The 23,091-nt window shown below is 42.9% G+C and overlaps 1 protein-coding gene across 1 annotated transcript in view; it reads right to left on the bottom strand.

Annotated features, from left to right (window-relative positions):
- Positions 1-22,155, bottom strand: part of cdh13 (cadherin 13, H-cadherin (heart)) — a 337,156-nt gene extending 315,001 nt beyond the window's left edge. The window contains exon 1 of the mRNA XM_054775680.1: positions 21,900-22,155. Within this exon, the coding sequence (XP_054631655.1) occupies positions 21,900-21,947 (48 nt within the window). The 5' untranslated portion in view covers positions 21,948-22,155. The remainder of the gene's footprint in view (positions 1-21,899) is intronic.
- Positions 22,156-23,091: the final 936 nt, after the last annotated feature.

Genomic DNA, 23,091 nt, shown 5'->3' with positions numbered 1-23,091 from the left:
ATATTACTCTAATGAAGTCAAACTACAGTATTATGAGAATAAAATCATAATATTACAAGAAAAAATGTCAATATTTGTGAAAATAAACAAAAAGTGAAAATGTTGATATTAATAATACATTTTGTCACCGATAACCCAAAGTTCATATGCTGGCTGTTTTTTTCTTTAAATATAAAAAAAGGTCTTTGCATATCTCCAAGGTTTGGTTTAGAAAATGTAAAAGTCGCCCCTGCATCCTTTGATTTTCCGGCATGTTTAGACACCCTGGATCTAGAGTTACCTTTGACTGTAATTTTTGAGCAGGCACCTCCTTCAACATCCACAGGAATCTACTGCATATGTTCTACCAGACTGTGACGGCTCGGGTAAGCCTTCATGCTGTGATGTACGGAGGATGACATACCAAACAGCAGGACACCCAAAGACTGGACAAACTAATCAGAAAATACAGCTCTGTGATTGGTGTGGAGCTTGACCCTGTGGTGGAAAGACAACGCTGGAAAAACTGCTGTCCAGCATGGACAGCGCATGCTACCATCTGCAGAAGGCATCCGTGAGGAAGGAGAGCAGCTTCAGCTCCCAAATGGATGCTCCACATACAACACTTTACTAAGGAGGAAAGCTAGGTTTAGGGATGCAAAAAACTTTGTAGTTTGGATATTTGATTTGGGGTAAGGTGTCGATTTGAGGAGAGGCCTTTAATGTGTACAAATACTTGTGAAAGGGTGAAAACATTGTGCGAACATTCTGCGATGAGGGGAACAAAAGAGACTCAACACATCAAACCTTATCACCTCAAGTGCCAGCATCGCTATGACGCCCAGGGCTTGTTCCTATCGCCGCAACATTTGAAAAGTGCAAAAGGTTTGCCAGAGACAACCCAAGGGCTAAACCGATCTGTGATTTCACCATTGAAATGACGGCGCTGGACGACCAGCCCTTCACCATCATTGAAGATACGGGCTTTTCTCGGCTAGTAAACCACTTGGAGCCACAGTCTGTTTGTTTGGGGGGGGTTTTTGCAATTTTTTGGTTTGTTATTAATAATGACGCTATGAAGTCAGTATCAGTATCAGCTTGAAAAAAAAAAAGTGCATCCCAAGTTAATACTGTATATGTAACTGGCGAGAAGCAATCACATTACAGCGTGTGTGTCGCAGTAAATGTGTTCCGATGCAGGGCAGCAGAACGTACGGTGAACAGGAAGTGACGTCGGGGGTTCAGAGTTGAGCTTTAGCATGTTGTGGGTTATGAGCGTGTGTTGTTTTTATGATGTATTAATATTAATATGATCATTATTATTGTCGCACCTGTTGTGAGATCATTTAAACCTGCAATAAATGCCCGTCGTTCCAGCGATCAAGTCTGGTCCTTGCGTCACCCAACAATTACTGATACCTAGTGACCAATACTACATTCACAATCTGAATGCGTCTTTTTAATGTCTTTTATTTGTATTTTTGTTCATTTAGCCATTTATGCTTGAAAATGCTTACATAAATGGCAATGTGACGAGGGATGACTGTATCAATGCATCTTCTTTAAAATAACACCAAAAATGATCCTTATTTTCATTTCCACTTCATGTGATAAGAACAAGATGTGGCAGCAGTATTTTGGAGTTGCCATGTTTGGACTTGTTCTTGTGTGATGGTTAATCTCCTTTTTCGGTTTCCAAGTCGTCTGCCATTGCAGGTTACTGAAGAAAGGTGCTAATGCTCTCCAATCACAACTACAAAGTCCAATCTTGCCACCCAAAGAGAGATTCTTATCCAGCAGGATAGCAAAAAGATTGCTTTAAATTGTTCTGTGTCCACACTGGCTAACGGCACACATATAGCCGTGTAGATTCCTTGCTCTCCCAAAGCCTTACACAGGTATGCTTGTTATTGGCCATTCTTATTTATACCTGTATATTACAAAATAGTGACTAAACAGTCATGAACAGTCATAAAACGAATTCTGGTGCATTTGCTCTGCTAGTACAGTTCCTTTGGTCAAGCGTGAAAGCGGTGATCCGAACCCTGGTGTGCACCAAACAAGCAGGCTGAGACCGATGGATCTCGGTCCGCTTGCACGTCAGCGCTGGTGTGGTTTGGTTTGGTTCACTTGAGCTCAAATGTGAATGCTACACGCACCAAAGACACAGATCACTGTTAAAATTAAAGCGAAAAGAATGCAAAACTAACAAATATGTTTTAAAAAAATGCCCTGGAAGTGTTGCCTCTGTGTGTGTGCTCTTTGAAAGAATATTTTAGAAGCTTTTCTTGGACTTAAATATAGCAAAATATAAAAACAACCTATGGGGTCACATGATATGGCATGAAAGCTGCCCAATGAAGTCCTTGCTTTGTGCATATGTTCTTGACTGCACACAAAAATACCAGTGTGAACAAGTGTGCACCAAAGATCATTCTTTTTTGGTCTGCACCAGAGTACTAAAGTACAAGTGTGAATGAAGGTCAAAGTAATGAGGTAAAATAGCTCACAGGTTTTGCCTTCAACACCTGCACTGAGCCAAAGTGCCACTCAGCCAGTATTACCTGAGATGGTGCCTTTAGATAGACGGGTAATCTAAAACAGTTCTCCAAATCACAGCAGCTATGCTTGGTCATATGAAAATGAATCGATTAGTGAACGCACCTTCTCCTACGGGGAAATTTCCGTTTCTGGTGCCAAGTGTCACAAATAACAGTCACCTGTGGTGTGCTTTAATAATACACAAAAATGTTATGTACATTGTTTTCTGTGGAAAAAATGATTTATGATTAAATGTCACCATCTGAATGATGAGTAAATAATAGCTAAACATACAGTTAGTATAGTTAGAATGTCATCTATCCGCCCGAGTAGTTTCTGAATTATAATTCCACAAAGTAAATCTCCTGCACGCTGGCAAGACAGCTAGACCTACTGAGAGAAAAATAATAAACGTTCTCCTAAAACAAAGGGACATGAGCAATGGACCTTTTTATTTTCCCTGGGGTTTGTGGGAACTGCTAATAAAATTCAGTGAGACGGCCTATAAAATGGGGCTGACCAGTAACGTATCAATAAAAACATAATGTTTTCAGTGAGTTGGAAAAAATAAGGAAATTTGAAGCACTGGAAGTTTTTTTCTTTCAGTTGGACTAATGAAAATGATGAACCTGCAATACTGGACACACATATATTTTATCCCGTGTTTGTTATTATAGCCGAAGTACCCGGACAAAACACATGAAGAGAACATGTAAACTCCACACAGATTTGGAAGTACAGATTGTGAAGCAAATGTGCTAACCACCATGTTGCCCAAGTGTTTAGTCATTCATTCATTTTCCATACAAATGGATCGACCGGTAAATTGACAGCTCAGCCCCTCTTCACCATGACAGAATCTTTCCCTCACCCATGAACAAGACCCCCAGGTGTTTAAACTCCTCCACTTGGGGCACCGTCTCATCCCCGATCCGAAGATGGCACTCTTCCAGGCAAGAACCATGGACCCGGACTTGGAGATGCTGATTCTCATCCCAGCTGCTTCGCAATCGACCGCGAACGGTTCCAGTGCCCGATGAAACCAGCAGGACCACTGCAAAAAGCAAGCCTGCAGCCACCAAACCGGATCCCTTCAATGCCCTGCTTGTGCATAGAAATTCTGTCCATAAAGTCTACGAACAGAATCGGTGACAAAGGGCAGCCCTGTCAGATTCCCACCCCCACTGGAAACGAGTCCGACTTATTGTTGGCAATGCGGACCAAGCTCTGACAACGGTCATATAGGGAGCAAACCACCTGTATATTTTTATTTCCATCTTTTCCTGATGGGGAAAATACATTACTAACTAATTTAACAGACTGCATTCAGGTTCTGAAAGTCCACATTAAAACTACAATGAATAATGACAAGACTTAGAATCTAAATGCAGTAATGACTGGTTTTGCGTAACCATGTATATTCATGTGTTTATCCCGATTGTTCAAATTAATTATACGTATTCTCGCATATTTATGTAGCTAAGAAAACCCTGGTGGATGCTACTGTATATACTGTATGTCACGTAGGAAGAAGCAGTTTGGTCTTGAGAGCTGTAGGTGAATGAGACCAAGTGTTTTCCAGGATGCAGGTGACTCACATGCATGAGCACAGAGGCAATATGCACTTTGAAGTTAAGTTTCAATCTGTATCCAAGCACCATGGATGCTGGATGATACAAGGACCATAGATTAGGTGAGCGACAGTCTCAGGTGAAGCGGGGTGAAGGAATACACGGGAATCAAATATAGGCGCTTGCTTTAGAGACAATTTGTCATTCTCCTCAGCAGCCTGTGAACACTCACACCAAATGAATATTCATGACAAGTGGAAAGGGTCGTTCACTCTTGTCCTCCCATCAGTGAAAAAAAGCCTGGGTAAATCTCCACGTGAGAAATGAGTCTGTCAGGACCCATTTTAAAGCCACAACTCAGCGACCCTGTCCACACGTTAGCGTTGCTACAGAGCTCCATCTTCGCTAATTCTCCCATCTTTCCTTTTCACCAACCTTTCTCTCTCTATGCACCTCACCTTTCCGACCATATGCTCATTACTCCTACTTGTCTTGCTCTCTATTGTCTCCTCTTTTTATCTGTCTTCTTTTCTCTGCATATTTATGCTCATAGACTAAAGTGAGGTGCTGAACGGACACACAGGCTACTATGTGAAGTGAATGACGAGTAGCCGAATGCTGCATGACTACGCTTCCTTGTAAAGTTCTACAGGCCATTCTAATAAATCGGTGTCATTTGCTTGCTTTCTTTTTCCAACTGTAAAGCTCATAATAACCATATTGAACTACCCAAAATCTGTATTGGCCAGTTCAGGCAACTTGATGTCATTTTTGTACACGTATCCTAAGCTGAAGGTGACTCATTTGAGTAACAGCACTGAAAGTAACCTGGGAGTGAGTTTTTAGTATACAATTAGCAAATACTTGGAATAGAGTCACATGGCATTTATCATAATAGCATGTTGACAGAAAGCACATTGCAGTGATTCAATACCTGTGATTCAAAACTCAGGGACACAACTCGTGTGAATTTTAACAAAATGAAAATCTTATTTTAGCCAAATATAAATAGCATAAATAGAATCGCTCGGTGATTAAGTCCAAACAGCGGTGCGTTTTGATCTGACAAATCTTAAGTAACTTTTAATCAAATGTAAAATTACTCTTGTACTTGGTGCCAGCTTTTAAACTCTGACGGAAAAAACAACTACACATCTCTCGCTGACGCTGACACCGAAGTAGGTTGGCTTGCAAGGTCTGTAGTGTGCGTAAACCACTTAATGTGCGGTAACAATAATGCCTTGCACACTGCTACTTCCATATTACGTGCATAATCATTCATAGTGGTGATGCCATAGTTCATAATCTGGTTGGCCTCTGGCTGCCCTAATTTTGAGAGACAGCATTTCTCCAAGCGAGAAATCTCGTCATGTTGCAAAGTTTCGAGATCTTGTGACACACGTAATTAGCACAGTACAAACATAAGGAAAGTACGGAAAACATTTACAATACAAACAAACATTTACAATACAAACAATTACAATATAAAGAGATTACTACCGTGTTGACTGTAGTAGGAGAAGGTATAGATAAAATGAAAAACAGTACTGAGAGACTATAAAAAGATGCACACAAAAGGAAAGTAGGGGCATAAGGGTTCATATTTTCAGAATAATAGAACAGGAACAAATGAAATGTTACTTAGATTCGTCACTACACATTTTTCCTGGTGGACGACCGTGGGGACATGAAAAGGCCACATTTTGCAGCCAGGGTCAGTTGGTAAGCATATAATATTCCCTATTTCATCAAGCAAATGCTGCTTTTTCAAGAAACGCCAAAAATAAATTTGTTTTCTAATAATTTTAGTGGATTACTTTGCACTGGAAAAGCACAGTAACAAGCAGCCTCCTTCAGAATTGGATTAGTCTAATCAGAGAACTGCAGTGAGAACCTTCAGACATAATCGGAGAGCTGCATTGATTGAGATGAATTCCCCACCTTAATGTACGGTGGCGTCAGCAACACATCTGAGACATCTACACCACCAGTTCACGCAGACACACACAGAAACACTATCTTACAGCAAAGGTATTTGTCACTGGCCTGCACTATTGGCATTAGTCATCAGCGTGAGTAGTTTCCACTCCTTTGTTTGTGTTCTGTCCTCTTTATGCTTATATGGGTTATGCCCAAGTACTCAGAATTCTTCCCACAGGCAAAACTGTCCATGCCCTGTATGTTAACTGAAGAGCCTAAATAACCCATAGTTTTGAATATCTCCAGATATCAGAGACACCGTCTCTCAACCTGATGCTGCAGTTCTCCTGCATCGTATGTGCTCAGCGAGGCTTACCACTTCACCTTCAAGGTTTCATCCTTAGAGGGAGTTTTTCCTTGCCTCCATCACCAAATGCTTGCTCATGTGGGGTCCAGTTGAATTTCTTGAATGTATGAGGAGTGTGGTTCCAGACCTACTCCATGTGTAAAGTGCATTGGGATAACTTATGTGCTCAATTGGCGCTATTAGGTTTTCTGCTTGAAAAATTGCTTCTTAGCTTGTCGGCAAGCACACCGAAATTTTATTTAAGAGGAGACTGAGGAAGCAAAAAAAATGGACCGCTGCTGCAAAGTGGCGCCTGTGGAGTACGTATAATACTGCTGCATCCAGAGCACAGCAATAGTGTTAGGCAGCGCTTCAGTGTCAGTGTCTTCATGCATTGCCTGCCTACACAACAGCAGCGGTGTGCAGAGCTAACGAAGGATGAGCAATGGGGAAGCTGCTCACAGAAATTAAAAGAAAAACAAAGCAGACAGTCAAAAACAAGGAAAACAAGTTTAAACGATTACCGTAACAAAAACACCAGGAAATTTGATAAAGCATACATAACCCTTGGGTTTACTGTGAACCCTAACTGACCCATTAAAAGCTAAGTTTGTACTATTTGACTTTGACCTGAATTTAGTTAGTTAGTTATACATTGGAAAGTAATTTTTCAATAAATTATTTTTCGTGTAAAATAACAAATTAACTGTTTTTCTTTAAACTGCCTGTGCCCTCTGAAAAGGCAGCAGCTGTACCGTTACACCGCTAGAGACTGACAGGTGAGTTGGTGAAGTCTGGAATCTTCTTCTCTGCTGCGTGCTATCAATCATCGCAGCAACAAGCGTCTTTTTTTTCTCTCCTGCCTCGAGCTGACTTGGTGCTCCATGCCCCCTTGCGCAAAATGGGACCCCCCATGGATCGATGGGGGCCTGATGCACGTGTGTTCTATTTCGATAATCAGGTGATAGTATGCAGAATGCTGGTGCCATCAACACATACAACGGTTTTATTAATTAATTGATCATTAATTGGTCATTTCTAGCCGGGTATCCTCAAATGTTACAATGCCGCAGCCATGACAAATCTGCCGACCAATGAGTGACCAGCAGGGGCTTATGTCACCCATATGGTATCAACACAACTTAGGCAGCTTGAAATAGTACCTTGAAGTGTCAATCGTGAGTAGAGCCAAGTAGAGTGAAGTGGGTACCATGGGAAAAGAGGCAAGGATAAAAAAGGATGCGTATCTGAACCAGCCGCCGGGCCTCATAGAGGAGCTCACAACAGACAGCACCGATCTTGAACACCTTTACCATTTCCTCCCTTCAACAGACAGCATGGACGAGCGCCGTCAAGTGTGAAATCTGTACAGAGGTGAATACTGTGGGATTGAAACAAATGAGCTGAGTGATGGACAACAGATAACAACGTCTGTCATACTCGAAAAGTGTGTCACAGAATTCCTCCAGCTCATACCCCAGCTCTCTGGAGGCAATTAAAGTGGTGGAAACAGAACTTATACCTAAACTCTTGAGTTCTACTATTAACAAGTGGACTCCTGGACTGACGTGACCTTTCAGAAACTTCAAACAAAACGAGAAGAAATGTAATCCGTTTGAGTACAGCACTTGACATTTGGACACATCATCATTTATGAAGACTAGAGTAAATCGTACACTGTCTCATCTAAGCAACATTTTAATGTCTGCTCCCACTCAAGCATTACAGCCTCTTGACTAAACTTGTTTCAACAAGCACAGAGCAGCTGAGGCAGCTTCCACCTACATGTTGAAAAAAGTGCGTAAGCCTCTTAACATTGTAATGAATCATCACTGTTTTTGGTGAAAGTCTATGGAAAGTTATTTTTGAAATGTGCTTTATATGGACATTTCACCCTTCGTGCAGTGCAATGACGTTAGCAGCCCATAAATGTGCGCTGCGAAGGATTCAGACCCGACATGGCTAACTTAATTTTTCAAAATTTGAAGAAATACCGTTCAAAATTATCGTAATTACTACATAACTGGTACTTCTGTGTGAAGCCTGGATTATGCTCCTGTATCACTGCGCTCTAGCTCGCTACTCCACCTCCAAATTAGGCATGAGCCGGTTAGCGGTTTCAAGGTATACCACGGTATGAAAAACTCACGGTTTCAAAACCACTGAAATTGTTCGTCATACCGTTCCGACGACATGAGAGACCATGGAGGTCCAGTGCGGCCACTACGTGGAAATACTTTGTGACGTCTTGTGTTATTCCTCGCAATTGGAACTGGGTTTTGATGTGTTGAAACCACAGGCGTGGGCTGTGTTGCCAGCAGTCGGGCATAGATAACACCGGGGTTAGCTGCTTTGTTAGCACTGAGCGACGCCGGTATGGCCGCCCTCTAGTCGCCATTGTTAGTCGACATATTACTCACGTCGAGGGTCACCAAATGTGGAGATGTGATTCAGGACAAGACAGGAGTCGAGGATAAGTGGTGGAAAGCGTTTATTCTCCACTGAACAACAAGCAACAACCACTTAACGTCTTGTCACTTGACGTTGTGACCTTCTTGAGCCATTGATTACATTTATTTGCATTTTGCTTTTTTTTTTTTTACTATGAAAATAATAATTGTGCTGTGACTTGAGTTGCAGGATTAGCCACAGTAGGCTGCACTGAGAACTGCATTTCATTTGATGTGTTATTCATTTACAAAGAATCCCGTTGTTATTTATTTTTAAATACATACGGTGCCCTTTCATCGGGTGGTTTAAAAATGCCTGTTTTGAAATGACTTTTTAGATATTTCAAAATAACACATTTTAGAGATAAAATTACAATAACGTGAAACCGTGATATTTTTGCCCAACGTTATCCTAGCGTCAGACTCTCGTACCGACCCATGCCTACTCCAAACCCTTACTGTAGTGTGGTGTCCACAGCCAAAAGGTGACAGCAATGCACACCATAAAAGCTGCAATTTTTCGGCTTTTTTACAATATTTCCTGTGTATACAACTCATTCACAGGGCGTAAAAAATGACTGTTGCAACACACAGATTACTTTCGACTCCCCTCTTGTCATAGTCACTCACTAGTTGACTCGGGAAAACACCGCCCCTAGCTCCTAAGAGACGTTCTGGTGTTTCTCCATCTCAGGTACGAGGTAACATCCGTCTTGTTCCGTAAAGGTGCAGCATTTCTCTTCATGCATGTGTTTTACAACATGTCTTTGTACACTGCTGCACATATGCCCCTGTGGGCCACTGTAATTTCCTCTTCAAAAATGAACTTCAGCCTTTTAGTAAATTCCTCTAACTTATCTGTGCTATCTGAGTGAATAATGAATTTGGTGAATGAAGTCTGACCCAAGCACATAGATCTATCATCCCTGTGACAGCACACTATTAGCAACACTGGGGACGTAACACCGGGTCAATGAGCTCATCTATCTTTAATGTCCAGTTATTCGTTATTCAGTTTTAACATCCAGTAATTGGGTATATCATCACAGTTGCCAAATTTCATCAAAGGGATGCATTTAGAGTAGAAGAAACAATGAATAACTATCATTTCTGAACCACAGGCAGTGAAAGAGTCCTGACCATCAATGGCCTCTTTAAAAGAAACATTTTGATACACACATCATATCCAATATTGGCAATCTTTAACAATAAAAGTAACAGTTTCTGTACAAAACAAATATATCGATATATAACTTAATGCATGTGGTCATTCACGTATTTCTTTCTCCCCTAGCTGCTTTCCAGATAGTCAAGAAACAGGAAGAGTCTATCAGATTGAGAAGTGAGTGTGCACGTGGTTTTTGTGAGTTTTTGTGACCTAAATTCCAATTCCAGGTCTGTGCAGTACATCTTTTGAATTATACCAGCTTGTACCAGCCCGTTTCTGTAATTCAGGCGGCACATGCCAGTGGTGCGTGTCTCCTGGTGGGACTTTATGCAAAGAGGAAAAGTCTTTTTTAAGTTGGACAGCCAAGAGGGGCTGGCTGTAACGGTAAATGCTCTGATAACTGCCACCTAGTGTGACTACAACGCCGTGCGGCATGGAAAAACCAAGGCACCAGTAAGAGGGCCACCTCAGCGGAAAATTGCGTCCAGTAAAGCGTGCACGGTGGATAGAGGACAAGGCAGCGAAGAAACGTAATCTAATGAAAATCAAATCTATTCAGTGCAGTCCTCAGATAATCATTACAGAACCGTACTATACTGAGAGGTTGTGGTACTATGAGGGACTGACGTCTATTGCACAAGTTAATTTGTTAAAAATGAGGTTTATCTTCAATGTAATCCTCAGTGTTGGAGATCAGTGCACTCCCCCCAGCAGCACTCAGACAAAAACACATTCTTCCCTCGAGGTTCATAGCCTGTTTACCAAGATCCCTTTAGGTGCCCTGTCCGGAAATTTATATTGCAATTACTTCAGGTCTGCCGTACAAATTACTTCATGATTCTTAAAGAGAAGCTATAATGCAAAGTTAATTATCTAAAACAGCTTTTCTCAAGTGGTGGGTCGGGACCCAAAAGTGGGTCGCAGAGCAGTTTTCAGTGGGTCGCGGGTGTACGCTGGGCCAAAAAAAATAATATAATGACCTGATGTCTGTGAATGCACGTTCTTGTCTGTGCTATTTGCTTCCTCTGCCACCACGGCACGTGTGCCATGTTTATGTGCGACTTAGTCAAGCTTGAGCGGGAGGGGATGGACATCGAGTGGGGACTTAAGGTGCCGTCCGTCTGACACACAGCTGCAGATATCTGCTGGAGTAGAGCGTGCCATAAACAGAGGATAGCATTTCACCGCTGCAGCTCACGTTGTGTTGCAAACAGTCCCTTTAAATATAAGATGTTTGAGAAGTTTGAGTTGAAAAAAATTCCGCAAAAAATTCCCGAGATCCACTGATCTAAAAGATGTCATTTTGAGATCAATGTGGGCCGCACAGTGGCCTAGCGGTTAGCATGTTGGACACACAGTTAGAAGATCTGAAAGATCGGGTTCGTATCTCTGTTAGCGCATTTCTGTGTGAAGTTTGCATGTTCTTCCCATGCGTGGGCTTTCTCTAAAATATGCCATCCATCCATCCATCCATCCATCCATCCATCCATCCATCCATCCATTCATTTTCTTCTGCTTATCCGAGTCGCACTTGCAGCAGTCACAGTAGGGAAGCCCAGACTTCCCAGTCCCCGACCACCTCTTCCAGTTCCACCGGGGGGACACCAAGGCGTTCCCAGGTCAGCTGTGAGACATAATCCCTCCAGCATGTCCTAGGTCTTCCCCGGGGGCATCCAGACTCGATGCCAGAGCCACCTCAACTCACCTTAGAGGCTCTACTCTGAGCCTCTCCCAGATGACCCAAAGCTCATGACCGTAGGTGAGGGTGGGAACATAGATCGACCGTTAAATTGAGAGCGTTGCCTTCCAGCTCAGATCTCTCTTCACCACGACGGTCCGGTACAGCAACCGCATTACTGCAGATGCTGCACCGACACGCCTGTTGACCTCACGCTCCATCCTTCCTTCACGGAAATGTCCCAAAAATATGCATGTTATATTAATTGGAGACTCTACATTGCCCATAGGTATGAATGCGAGTGTGAATGATTGTTTGTCTATATGTGCCCTGCCATTGGCTGGCGACCAGTCCAGGGTGTACCGCCTCACATACGCCTCTCGCACAAAGTCAGCTGGGATATATCCCTGTGGCTCTAGTGAGGAGAAGCGGCATGGAAAATGAATGAGTAGATCAATGTATTAGCAAATTGACAGCACGTACCAGTACAATTAAAACCGTACAAACTATTCAGCTATGGTTACAGATTTAGCACAAACTGCTGCCAGAGGAAAAGTGACGAATAAGACAGAACCAAGACAATGCGAACCAAGATAGGAGTGTTTTTGACATGTCATGTCTTGTCCGTAACACATAAAAAAATCTGGATTACTGCTTTGAATAAGCTTTTTAATGCATGTGGACAACTTACCGCATTTTTCGAAGCATAAGTTGCTCTGGGGAATGTTGCATAAGGTTGCTTTAAGGTTATTTTAAGCTTATTGCTAAGCAACTCATCGGTACACAATGCTCTAAGCCAGTGATTCAAAACCAGGGTTACTGCAGGGGGTACATGGAAACATTTCATAAATGATTACAAGATGATAAGTAAACATTGTCAGTCATGTCATATGAAGCCACTCAATAAAATGGAATGTTTGCACTACAACTAGTTTCCCCAGGGAGACAATAACATGTGGCAAAGGTGTGCCAAAATCATAGCAGCTGTGTTACATTGTACTGTAATTATCAACACGTATGAGTGAGGGGGTACTCATAGCATGACAATAAGGCTCTGGGGGTACACAAGACAAAAAAGGTTGGGAAACACTGCTCTAAGTGACGCAACATCATGTTCCCTGCCAAGACAAAAATCAGGGTAAACTACAGTGTTAGTGTACGGGGAGCGTTCACGGTGGGTTTAGGGTGGAGGAATCTTCAGTATGGGGGCCCAGAATGTGGTGCTACTTCCCTGATTGGAAACTACAAATTTACCCTAGCCTGGAATGTACGTGTGACTGCTTGTTTGTCTCTGATTGACTGATGACCCGTTAGGGTGTTGTCTGTTACAGTCACCCAGGAACCTGGGCAGAATGCACGCTGGAAAACGACTGAATGAACAAATTAAGGCGAGTTAAATGTACGGAGAGCAGAATGGAAGAAGTCCTAAAACAGCCCACTTGAGAGTCCTATGGCAGCAGACAAAGCACCATAATGCCCATCGTCAGTTGCAGGCAAATGTTTGCTTTCATTCCCCTCACATGCTGACATGAAGTAGAAAACGCAATGCTGATTGAGACCCGCATGCATATGCACTGATATACCGCTGTGTATGCTCATCTTCCAGCTCTTTTTCCTGACAAGCACATTTAGTGCTTTAAATTGCTTCTACCTAGCACCGATACAGAGGCAATACACATACCTGTACATGCACATGCAAGTAAACACCCAACATGTGCACACTCAAAGTGCATTTTAGACTGCTCTTTGAGTGGCACCATGCCTGGAAATCTTGAAATAATAACTGGCACTTTGTCGCCATCTAGGCAGCAGCAGCGGTATAGCATGCAAGGTAAAAAACACTATCTCTGAATGAATAGGTGCAATGTTATGATACGATGACGAAGAGTACATAGATAACCACTAGATTCCAAAAGGTTGCTCAAGACTGCAGAGAGCATGAGGATGAAATGAGTTTCCTGGAGTAATTTCTTGAGTACTCAAGCTATCAGCTCTAACAACAGAAGGATGTGATTGCTTCACAGTCACACTTTCTGAACCAGTGACGTTGGGAGAATGCAAAAGTGGGTCTGATGGCTTCAAACGCATCAAAGCCACATTTGCATCGGAAATAAAGTGGCACGCTGCAGCTTTAAAGTCAAGGTGATGATTATATGTCTCACGATTATCTTTAGCTTTAAAGACTAGATGTACCATTTTTGGCTGCCAGTGGCCTTGAAAGAAATAATAATTAAGTCCTGTTTACTTTCTTCAGCATTTGCACTTGAGATGAACCCTGAATCATCTGATAAGTGACACACTCAGCACCATTTGATACGGAATAGGGGACTAATGTGAGGAAAATTGAACAATCAAAGTAGATTAGCTCAAGAGAAGTGGCATACAATATAAGTATAAGTGCACAAACAGGCCAACAGGAGGAAGTACGGAACTTTTGAGGAGAATCACCTGACTTATTTTGGGTCAATTCCTATCATGCAAATCACTCACATTTTAAAAAAAGAAAGAAAAGTTCAATGAACACATTCCATGCCATTGCCACACTATGACAGATAAGGAATTTCCACTTTTTATTCCACTTTTCGATAAAAGTGTAAACGTTTGGTGATAGAACGTTATTAAATGTTAATAACTGATTTAAAGCAGTGTAAGCTAGGGATGGGCACAATGACCAGTTCATCAGTCGACTGTGTGGAACTGAACGTTGACTACTTGGCTGCCATTGGCAGAGGCGCTGTTGAGTCATTCTCTCGTTTGCCTTAATAATAATAATTATCTTTAATAGTGTCCCGCATTTTTACTTTCATGAAAAAAAATCACCAGTTTTGCTGGAGCAGCACAGCTACATCCTGTAGCCGATAAAGTCAGGCCTACAAAATAAAAGGAGCATGGCAGTAAAATAACACGGTTGCACCACCGTAGGCAGTCGGGTCTCCGCACATCGGAAATATTTTTCTTGCGAAATTCTTGTGGAAGAGTAGAATTTCCCTTAGTTTCCCTTGTTTTTTCGTAACATTTACCTTATTTAATATTGCATATCTTGACGGGTATGGTTTGCAGTTTAAAAAAGAACAACGTAGGCATAGGAAGTTGAGTTGCATCCATCCACACTTCAATATAGACACTTACATGTAAACAGGACTTCAGAATATGTAGAGAGATGATCCTATTCAAAGCAATATGTAAACAGCAAACCGCTGATTCCCCCCATAGTTGAGCAAGGACATTTTTAAGGGTGTCCCCATCCGTTATTGGTATCAGATATCGAATTATATCGGCATGCGGCCTCCGATATAAGCACAAGCAGTCCATTCCAGATGCCGCCCCTGCACTTCTATCCAGCAGTGCGCAGATGGCGCCCACTTGATAACAACAACAGCTCTGTGCTAACAAAGTAGCAAGAAGTGGGAGTGATGTCAGCCGTGTGGCAGTATTTTTCGTTAAGTATTTTGTAGCTTACTGCGAAACTTGTGGCACACAATCGGGGATGTTTAACATGACCAACCTCATTGCACATTTCCACAAGACCATGGAGGCTCTGGTTGTTTGGCTCCCTCAAACAACCAAAGCTGTCCGAAACATTTGTGAAGCGTGAGAAATGAAAAAGTTATTAGCTATAACAGAAAAGAGGGGCCAATTTATTGTGCTCGAAGACCAGCCACTGTCGGTGGTGAGCAACAGAGGTGAGAAAAAGTCAGTGTTTTCCAAGTTTCACTCACTGAAAATCTCAAGTATTTTCAAGTCATCAGACAAAGGTCTGAGTCAACTCCCGAGTCATTGATGATATGGTCGAATCAAAAGTCATACAAATTGTGACATGAGTTTTGACTTGAGTCCAAGACGTGTGGCCACACTTATGGTGAGTAATGTCGGGTTTTAATACTTACCAATGTTGGCTGCTGTTCTGTTTGAGTGCCTTGATCAGGCCGATACTCAAGATGAAAGTGAGAAAGTTACTGTATATCTGGAAACCACTATAAATTCTGTCAAATGCCCAATTTAAGGTCTTCCACCTTGTAATCTTACCTGTAAGATTACAACCTTTTTGTATATCTAAATATACATCTATTTCTATATATCTATCTATATCTATATCAATTATTTTAGCAGGGCGGGTTAGCAACCCAAGCTGCAGTTCTTGAAAAAGAACACTCAACATACACTACAAAGAACCCTAAGAAGAAACACCCCCGAGGGGTGCCCGAGAGGGGGGAAGGATGAGCACCCCGAACAGACAGAGATTCTGGTAACAACCGACGTGAATGTTCAATCGACGATGACTGCAGTCTGCAAATGTGGCAAGGTCTGCAAAACCCCAACAGGTCTGAAGACACACCAGACCAAGATGGGCTGCATGAGGAAACGATCGGTGCAACGCAGAGTGCCTGTACATGTACTGGTGACCACAGATGAGGAGCTAGGCCCGGACAGACCCCACAGCACCCAGAACCTCCAAACACCACAATCTACACCCCAAAGCAGACCATTAGTATAACATCTGACTTTGTGGTCCGCTACCAACCAAGAGTCAGAGGAGTGGCACCAGTTTGATGTTGATTTGACCCTTGAAGGAACAGGCAAGGGAAATGTGGACCACAGGCTGAGCAACTTCATAATGCCTCAGACAGGTTTGGCATCAAGAAACAATGTGCCACCAAGGCGACGGCAGCAGCACCGATTCCAAAGCGACACAAAGCTGACTATCGGAGCTGATGGGTGGAGGGCCCCTGCGAACCTATTGAAGTGGTTTGCAGGCGTTTTGCAGGCCAATCTCTGGGACTCTTAGGAATCTGTGGGCTACACAGGCTAAAGTCCATGAAAAACATAATGGAAGCTGCTGAAAAGGCTTCATGGTGGCTCTGGTTGAGGAGGGCGCCTGCGTGGTGTAGTGCGCTACCTGGACACAATTCGGGGCCTGATCACCCCCGACTGGGTCACCCGGTTGAGGGTATCGGATGTAAGACCTGAAACACCCCATGACCCCGGGTACATCACTGAAGATGTGTCCAAGTTGTACCACAAAGTGTATCTTAAAAGTAGCTACCCGAGTGTATATAAACAACCTAAAAAGGTTTAGGAGGAAGTCCATCACACATTTTGCACCCTTAGAGTTAAAAAAAAACTCACCACTGTGTAATTTCTGCAAAGTGTCTCACAATGAAACACATTTTCACAAAAAGGTACGCCACACCAGGAATGGGACACGACATGGTAAGGGCTTAATTCATCTTGCATTTTCATCGCTTGCTGCTATTATCCGCAAAACTACCGTACTGTTCTGCAAGAAAAGGAACCCTGCAGTACAAGCTCTTTTACATGAATAGACCCTCTGTGTTGCTGGCAGCTTTACAGGCACACACACAAAACACGGCACAGAGAGTCATCACAATCATGTTGAAAAATAAGCATACCACCTGCCAAATGAAGACTTGTGCATGTGGCAGGCAAAGAGTTGAGAGTACATATCAGGATGTGGAAAGGAGACAGGCTAACAGAGTGGGTGAACGCCTCATGAATATGTGCAATGGATTACAGCGAGTGTTTGTCACAGAGGCGGCTGGAGCAGACAAACTGTGAGACAGCGGAAGGGGTGTGAAGTAAGCATCGCTAGCTCATACACTCAGAGGATTACTTTTTTTTTTTTTTACCTGGGCATCTACTGTGTGTCACCTTTATCGGTATGCCTGTTCATGTGCTTGTCTGACAACAAAATTGACAAGAGGACAATGACCCGAGATGAAAGCATGATCATCTGGAGGGACAGCGCAGCATTTCTCTGCTCTGTCCTTCACACTCGAATTTATTAAAATCCTCCATGTCCTATCCTAGCCACTCACAAATAAGCCATTAATCCACTCGGGGGTTTTCTTAGTTTCTTTTTTCCTCTCACTTGGCATGTTTTACGATCACACAGCGCAATGTCCATTGGCGTTTTGCATAATTAGGCCGCTTGTAAGGAATGCAGGCAGATTCTAATGGAATGCTAAGGGGACATATTTACTTTAATTACTACTCTCACTATCTTCATCCCTCATCCTCCGCTCATCCGCTCCCTCCCGCCCCCAGGAGAGTGTGGTGGCTTTGTCAAAGGGTACAAGACTGAGAAGTCGTTTTTTTCCCTTCAAAAGGTCACACCCTGCCACTGTTGAGTTTAAGAAAGTGTTTGACCTTATAACCCATCACAGCTCACTGATGTTCAAGCACACTCGCAGGGGAAACTGCTGATAAACAATCGGCAACTGTTGGTGGCTCTGACTTTTTAAAAAAACAAACATTTCTGTAAATGCTAAGGATGGGCATGTTATTATGATGTGTCGATAACTGAGGCAAAATGGATGTGATTAATCGATCAGTTGATCCGATGGTCGATTAATGGTGTTTTGAAGTAACTGAAGATAAGTGGAGTGCACTAATTGCTGTTGATTCAGTGTCTGTCGGAGGTGCAACAATTAATCCATGAATCAATGATCAGTCAAGAACCCAATTAATCGACAACAATCGAAACTTTCTGATTTAAAAAATGTAAATATCCTCCGATTTCAGCCTCTCAAAAGTGATTTTTTTTTCATTTCCTTAGTCATCCATGAAAGCGGACCTATTATCTTTGTGTTTTAGGAAAAACGAGACATTCACACACATCAGCTTTGATTTTGGAAAACAGCGATCAACGTTTTTGCCTCTTTTCTGATATGTTTCGGACCAAACCACTAACTGTGTTTGGCTCATGTTGATTTGGTCCGTCTATGGCCCTAACTGATTACTCGAAGGAAAAGCAGAGGCTTGTGGCGTAGCTGTTTTAGTTAGCAAAGAATTACAGTCACCTGCTGATGACATCATAGGCAGGTGATTTCCATGTATTAGTAAGGTAATAGGCTGCTAACAAGGCCGTTTTGTGACTAAAAAAACCCCCATTGAGAACACAGTTGGACTCTTTTCTTCCTCCTACTCCATTTTGGACACGTGGAACTGTGAATTGTACTATGTGATATATTCCAATGTAACTTGTATGCATGTTCAAAAATTAAGCCATTACCACTTGCTAAAAATTGTATTTTAAGTGCTTTGCTTTTTTTGTGTATATATATAGTAGGTGAAGGAGGGAGCTGAAAGAGTGAAAGAAATCATTCCACCATAATGAATGGCGTGTCCCATTAGTGTCATCATTAGCCTTTGCAGCTCATCATACTGTTCCTGTGCAACCAGTTCGCATTATAAAAAGCCCCTGCCTGAAAAAGCACTCAGTAACAGACGGATGGCAGTTCTGAATGGACACTTCCCACATATGAGCGTTCTTGGGAGGGATAAAAGGCCAGAGGAGGGCCGGCTCTGGAAAATTGATTCATTGTGACCTGTCATGGACATGACATACACACATGAATGGGGTGCACAGAAGGTAGACCGCAGGAAAGCAGAAAGTGTACATATAGACTGATCCCTCACTGTCCTTTGATATTGGTCTGTTGTTGACGACAGATGAGAAAAAAAGAGTATGCATCCTGCAAATGCAGGTATGCAGCTACATACCGGATACAGACACAGCACAGAAGTTCACAACAGCAAATCAGTAATAAAAATGTTCAATCTTAACTGTTTAGTTGGCCTGTAAACTTGGCATGACTTTGCCGGCCTCCATTGGTAATCGTTTTCCTTATTTAATGGTCCGTGCACCTCTAATGTACTATATTGCTTGTGATGTAGGTTTGATTTACTGCTGGCTTTTCTATTCACCGTGGGTGGATTGATTTGTAGACGCGTATACGTCATTGATCAGTGTTTTGTTAAGAGGCCAGGCTTTCATTGACAGGGTATATCGGATCAGTTTGTTTCCATTGTGACATATACAGGTATCAAATTCATATCCCACTGTTACATTTAAAAGAGGAATGATTCCAATCTGACCAATACCGTCACAAGATTTAGGCTTCGAATCTAAGTTTGGGCATCTTTGTGTGGAGTTTGCATGTTTTCCCCGTGCGTGTGTGGGCTTTCTCCAGGTTCCATCCCACGGTCCAGCAGTTTGTGATCCCTACGATAGAGGGTCCCCATGGCGGCCCCGCAGCAGCCTGGTGGTTAGCATGTTAGAAGATCGAGGGTTTGGACATCTTTTTGCGGAGTTTCCTACCACATCCCAAAAGCATGCATGTTGGGTTCATTGGCGACTCTAAATTGTCCATAGGTTTGAATGTGCCCTGCGACCACTCCAGGGTTTACCCTGCCTCTCGCCCACAGTCAGCCGGGACAGGTTCCATCTCACCTGTGACCCTAATGAGTCCGAGCGGTATAGAAAATGGGTGGGTAAATGGATTGCCATAATGTATGACTCTATTTAGGCACCTGTGTGATTAAAAAAAGTATATTTTTCAAGTTGTGTTGTATTCCTGTGCCAGTACAGACTGTATGTCCCCAGCTTCGTCCGAAATGAACGGTTTTGAACCACTCTTCCCTCATGACATCGCTCATTTACCTCTCTCACTCTGCCTGCAGCTCCTTAAACAGGACCTTTAACAGGTCATTGAGCATTGCGCCTATAAAATCCAAATCTTCTCACAGACATTCCCGAGCGCAAGCCCAAGATTTAAACTGTGATTAAAATCATAAACCCCGCAAAATATTAAACATTAATGGAGTATACAAGGGAGGCAAAGAGGAGGAGAATAGGAAAGAAAGGGGGGGAAGGTGGGAAAGATTCTTGCACCTGCAGCTCCCATCTGCACGGAGTGTTTTCGGAAACAGTACTGCACATGGTGAGAGTGCGCAGGAATTAATTTGGAAAAATCACAGATTTATAGCTTAGGAGGGGGATGCTGCTGATGATGATGTGTGTGTGTGTGTGCGTGCGTGTGTGTGTGTGTGTGTACCAGCTTATTGGGACTTCTCGCTCCCTAAGATTCTATAAATAAGATGCCTTTGATCCAGTTTTGACTACCCGGTATTGATATGGGATTCTGAGAGAAGAAGACAACAGGTTTGCAATCCTGCTGCGGATTATCAGTCAAGTGGAAGAGTATTTGCATGTGCTTTGATAACATACATGCAAAAATATGACAATGCACTCTCTCCTTTTGAGTGTTTGAATGATGCATCTGTCTAACGATCTCATTTACTTTGGAATTATCCCAGTTAATCAAGCCGCTTCTATTTACAATCTAGCGAGACACAATAGGTGACCTAAAATGATGCCGCTGGTGCAACGTGCTGCAAGTGAGTGATCCAGAGGTACACTTCACTGTAGGTTACATGAGCGACAACAGTCTTAAAAGTCTTAAAAGACTTTAGAAGAAAGCAGCTCAGTGCTGATTTATGCCCTGCCACTGCAACAGTAAGCAAATTGTCACAAAACTGAGCGCAGACCATTTTTGATATTGGGTCCCTCGGGGCCTCGGTAAAAAAAAATCACATTGGGGCCCCATTGGGCAGCTGTTTAATGTGTTCTTATTTTTGTGGCCACTGTCAGTCAGGGGCGCTTGAAATTGTCCAAACTTTCCCCCCGCTATACACGGCGCCCCTGTTGGGTCCTGTTGCATTGTGTAGGTGTACCTATTTCCTTTTTCTAAATGTGTTTCACTGATCTCCATAGTATATGCCAAATTATTAGCAAGCAGGTTAAAGGTGTGAGCAAGACAACCTGATACTTTCACTGAAAAGTTATTTTCCACCCTCTTCACATTAACGGTCCTACAACTTGGGGGAGGGGGGACTCTTCTATACAGCTCCCATAATAAAATCAGATCAAACAGGAGAGTGGCTCCATCACAGCGGGAAATTAAGTCTTTATTCAGCATCCCCTGAGACAGTTTCTGCAAGGAGTGAATAAAATACCCAGGGGAACGCACCAAATAGAGCAGCCAAGCTATAACTGCCCCTTACTTTCTGCTTCTTTTGACAGCACCACCGCCTCACTCACTTGGTCTTTCTTTCCTTTATGCCACACACACACACACACACACACACACACACACACACACACACACACAGCAAAGAAACGTTCAAATTGGTGTCTGAGTGGAATATAGATGTGACCGAGGAACAGACTTAGACTCTATACTCATTTATCTGCTGTTTATACAAGGAAAACATGGATTAAGTCCTGCAGATTACCAAAGGTGACATCATCTGCTTGAACCTGCTGTGACTGTGAGAACTTGCAGTGGCATGGTTCAAAAGCATCTCAAAGAAGCATTGTGCTTTGTGCATGCTCGAAAGAAACTTACAGAGCTATGACTGATGAAGAGTGTGAAGCTCTTACCTGGTGGAGGAGGAAAACCAAAAAAACGCGGACTCCGGTCTCCATCATCTTCGGTGTAAATGTCTCACGGTATGGAACAGAAACGGGCTCAGGACAGGGCGATGGAGGTAGCCTCTGCTCTGGTCATTATTCCACGGTTCGAGCGCCGGGGTGAAGAGCGACGGGACACGTTCCGCCGTGCGCGCCGCCAGCTGCCAACCTGAACCCAATACAGCTGCACTGAGACCGGCACCGCGCTGGATATAGTTGAGGCAGACCACCACCAACAGCTTTATGAAAGGGGGTGGCAGAGGGGAGAGGAGGAGAGAAGGAGGCGGAGATATGGAGGAGGCTGGAGGAGGGGGTTGAGGTGTCGAGCGTGGACTCCTCTCCACTGCTAATGTGGCAACGTGACATTTATTTATTCAAAGAATTTATTCCTGCACTTTTAAAAATAAGTATGTCATTTCACACCACTAAACTTGGACGGCATTTTAAATGGCATTCTTATTTTCAACACAGGAGCGCGCGACAAGCGTGTGCACGCCGGACAGGAGCGATCATCACAGTTTTGACTGAGAGGCGCCTAAAGGGCACCCTCAACATAACACTTTTACACCGTAGTATAAAGGTTTGAAATTAATGTGACTGTTCTAGGGGCTGACCACACAGGTGCACTAGGCCAGTGATTGAAGTAAAATTCAATTTTCATGAGGGTGTATATTTTTAATCACCACAGAACCAATTCACACACGAAAACCACAGATGTCAGAGTGTGTAGGCAGCTCAAATGTGACTGGTTTGGCGGGATGCTCAAGGGCACCTCGACTGTAATCAGGGAGCAGGCTCTGCAGCAAGTAAAGTAGTCTTATCCATCCATATTCTATACTAGTTTCCTCATTAGGGTCACAGATGAGCTGGAGTCTATCCCAGCTGACTTTGGGTGACTGGTCACCGGCCAATCACCGACACACATAGACAAACATCCATCCACATTATTTTTGAGCAGAGGTGTCCAAAAGAGTCAATTTAACAGGAAAAGAAAAACAAAATAATGGGAAAAATGAAAGAAATGAGCAGTAATGTTATGAGAATAATGTGAAAATATTAGAAGATTACATCATAATAAGAGATAAAAGTGTCAATCTTACAAGAACATTTAAATACACACAATTTTACAAGAATGAAGTCATAATATTATGAGGAAGGAAAA

This window comes from Dunckerocampus dactyliophorus, chromosome 5 (genome assembly GCF_027744805.1).
Source record: "Dunckerocampus dactyliophorus isolate RoL2022-P2 chromosome 5, RoL_Ddac_1.1, whole genome shotgun sequence".
In the NCBI taxonomy this organism is placed as follows: Eukaryota; Metazoa; Chordata; class Actinopteri; order Syngnathiformes; family Syngnathidae; genus Dunckerocampus; species Dunckerocampus dactyliophorus.
The sequence above is the reverse complement of the archived record's forward strand: the minus strand, read 5'-3'. Positions and strand labels throughout refer to the sequence as shown.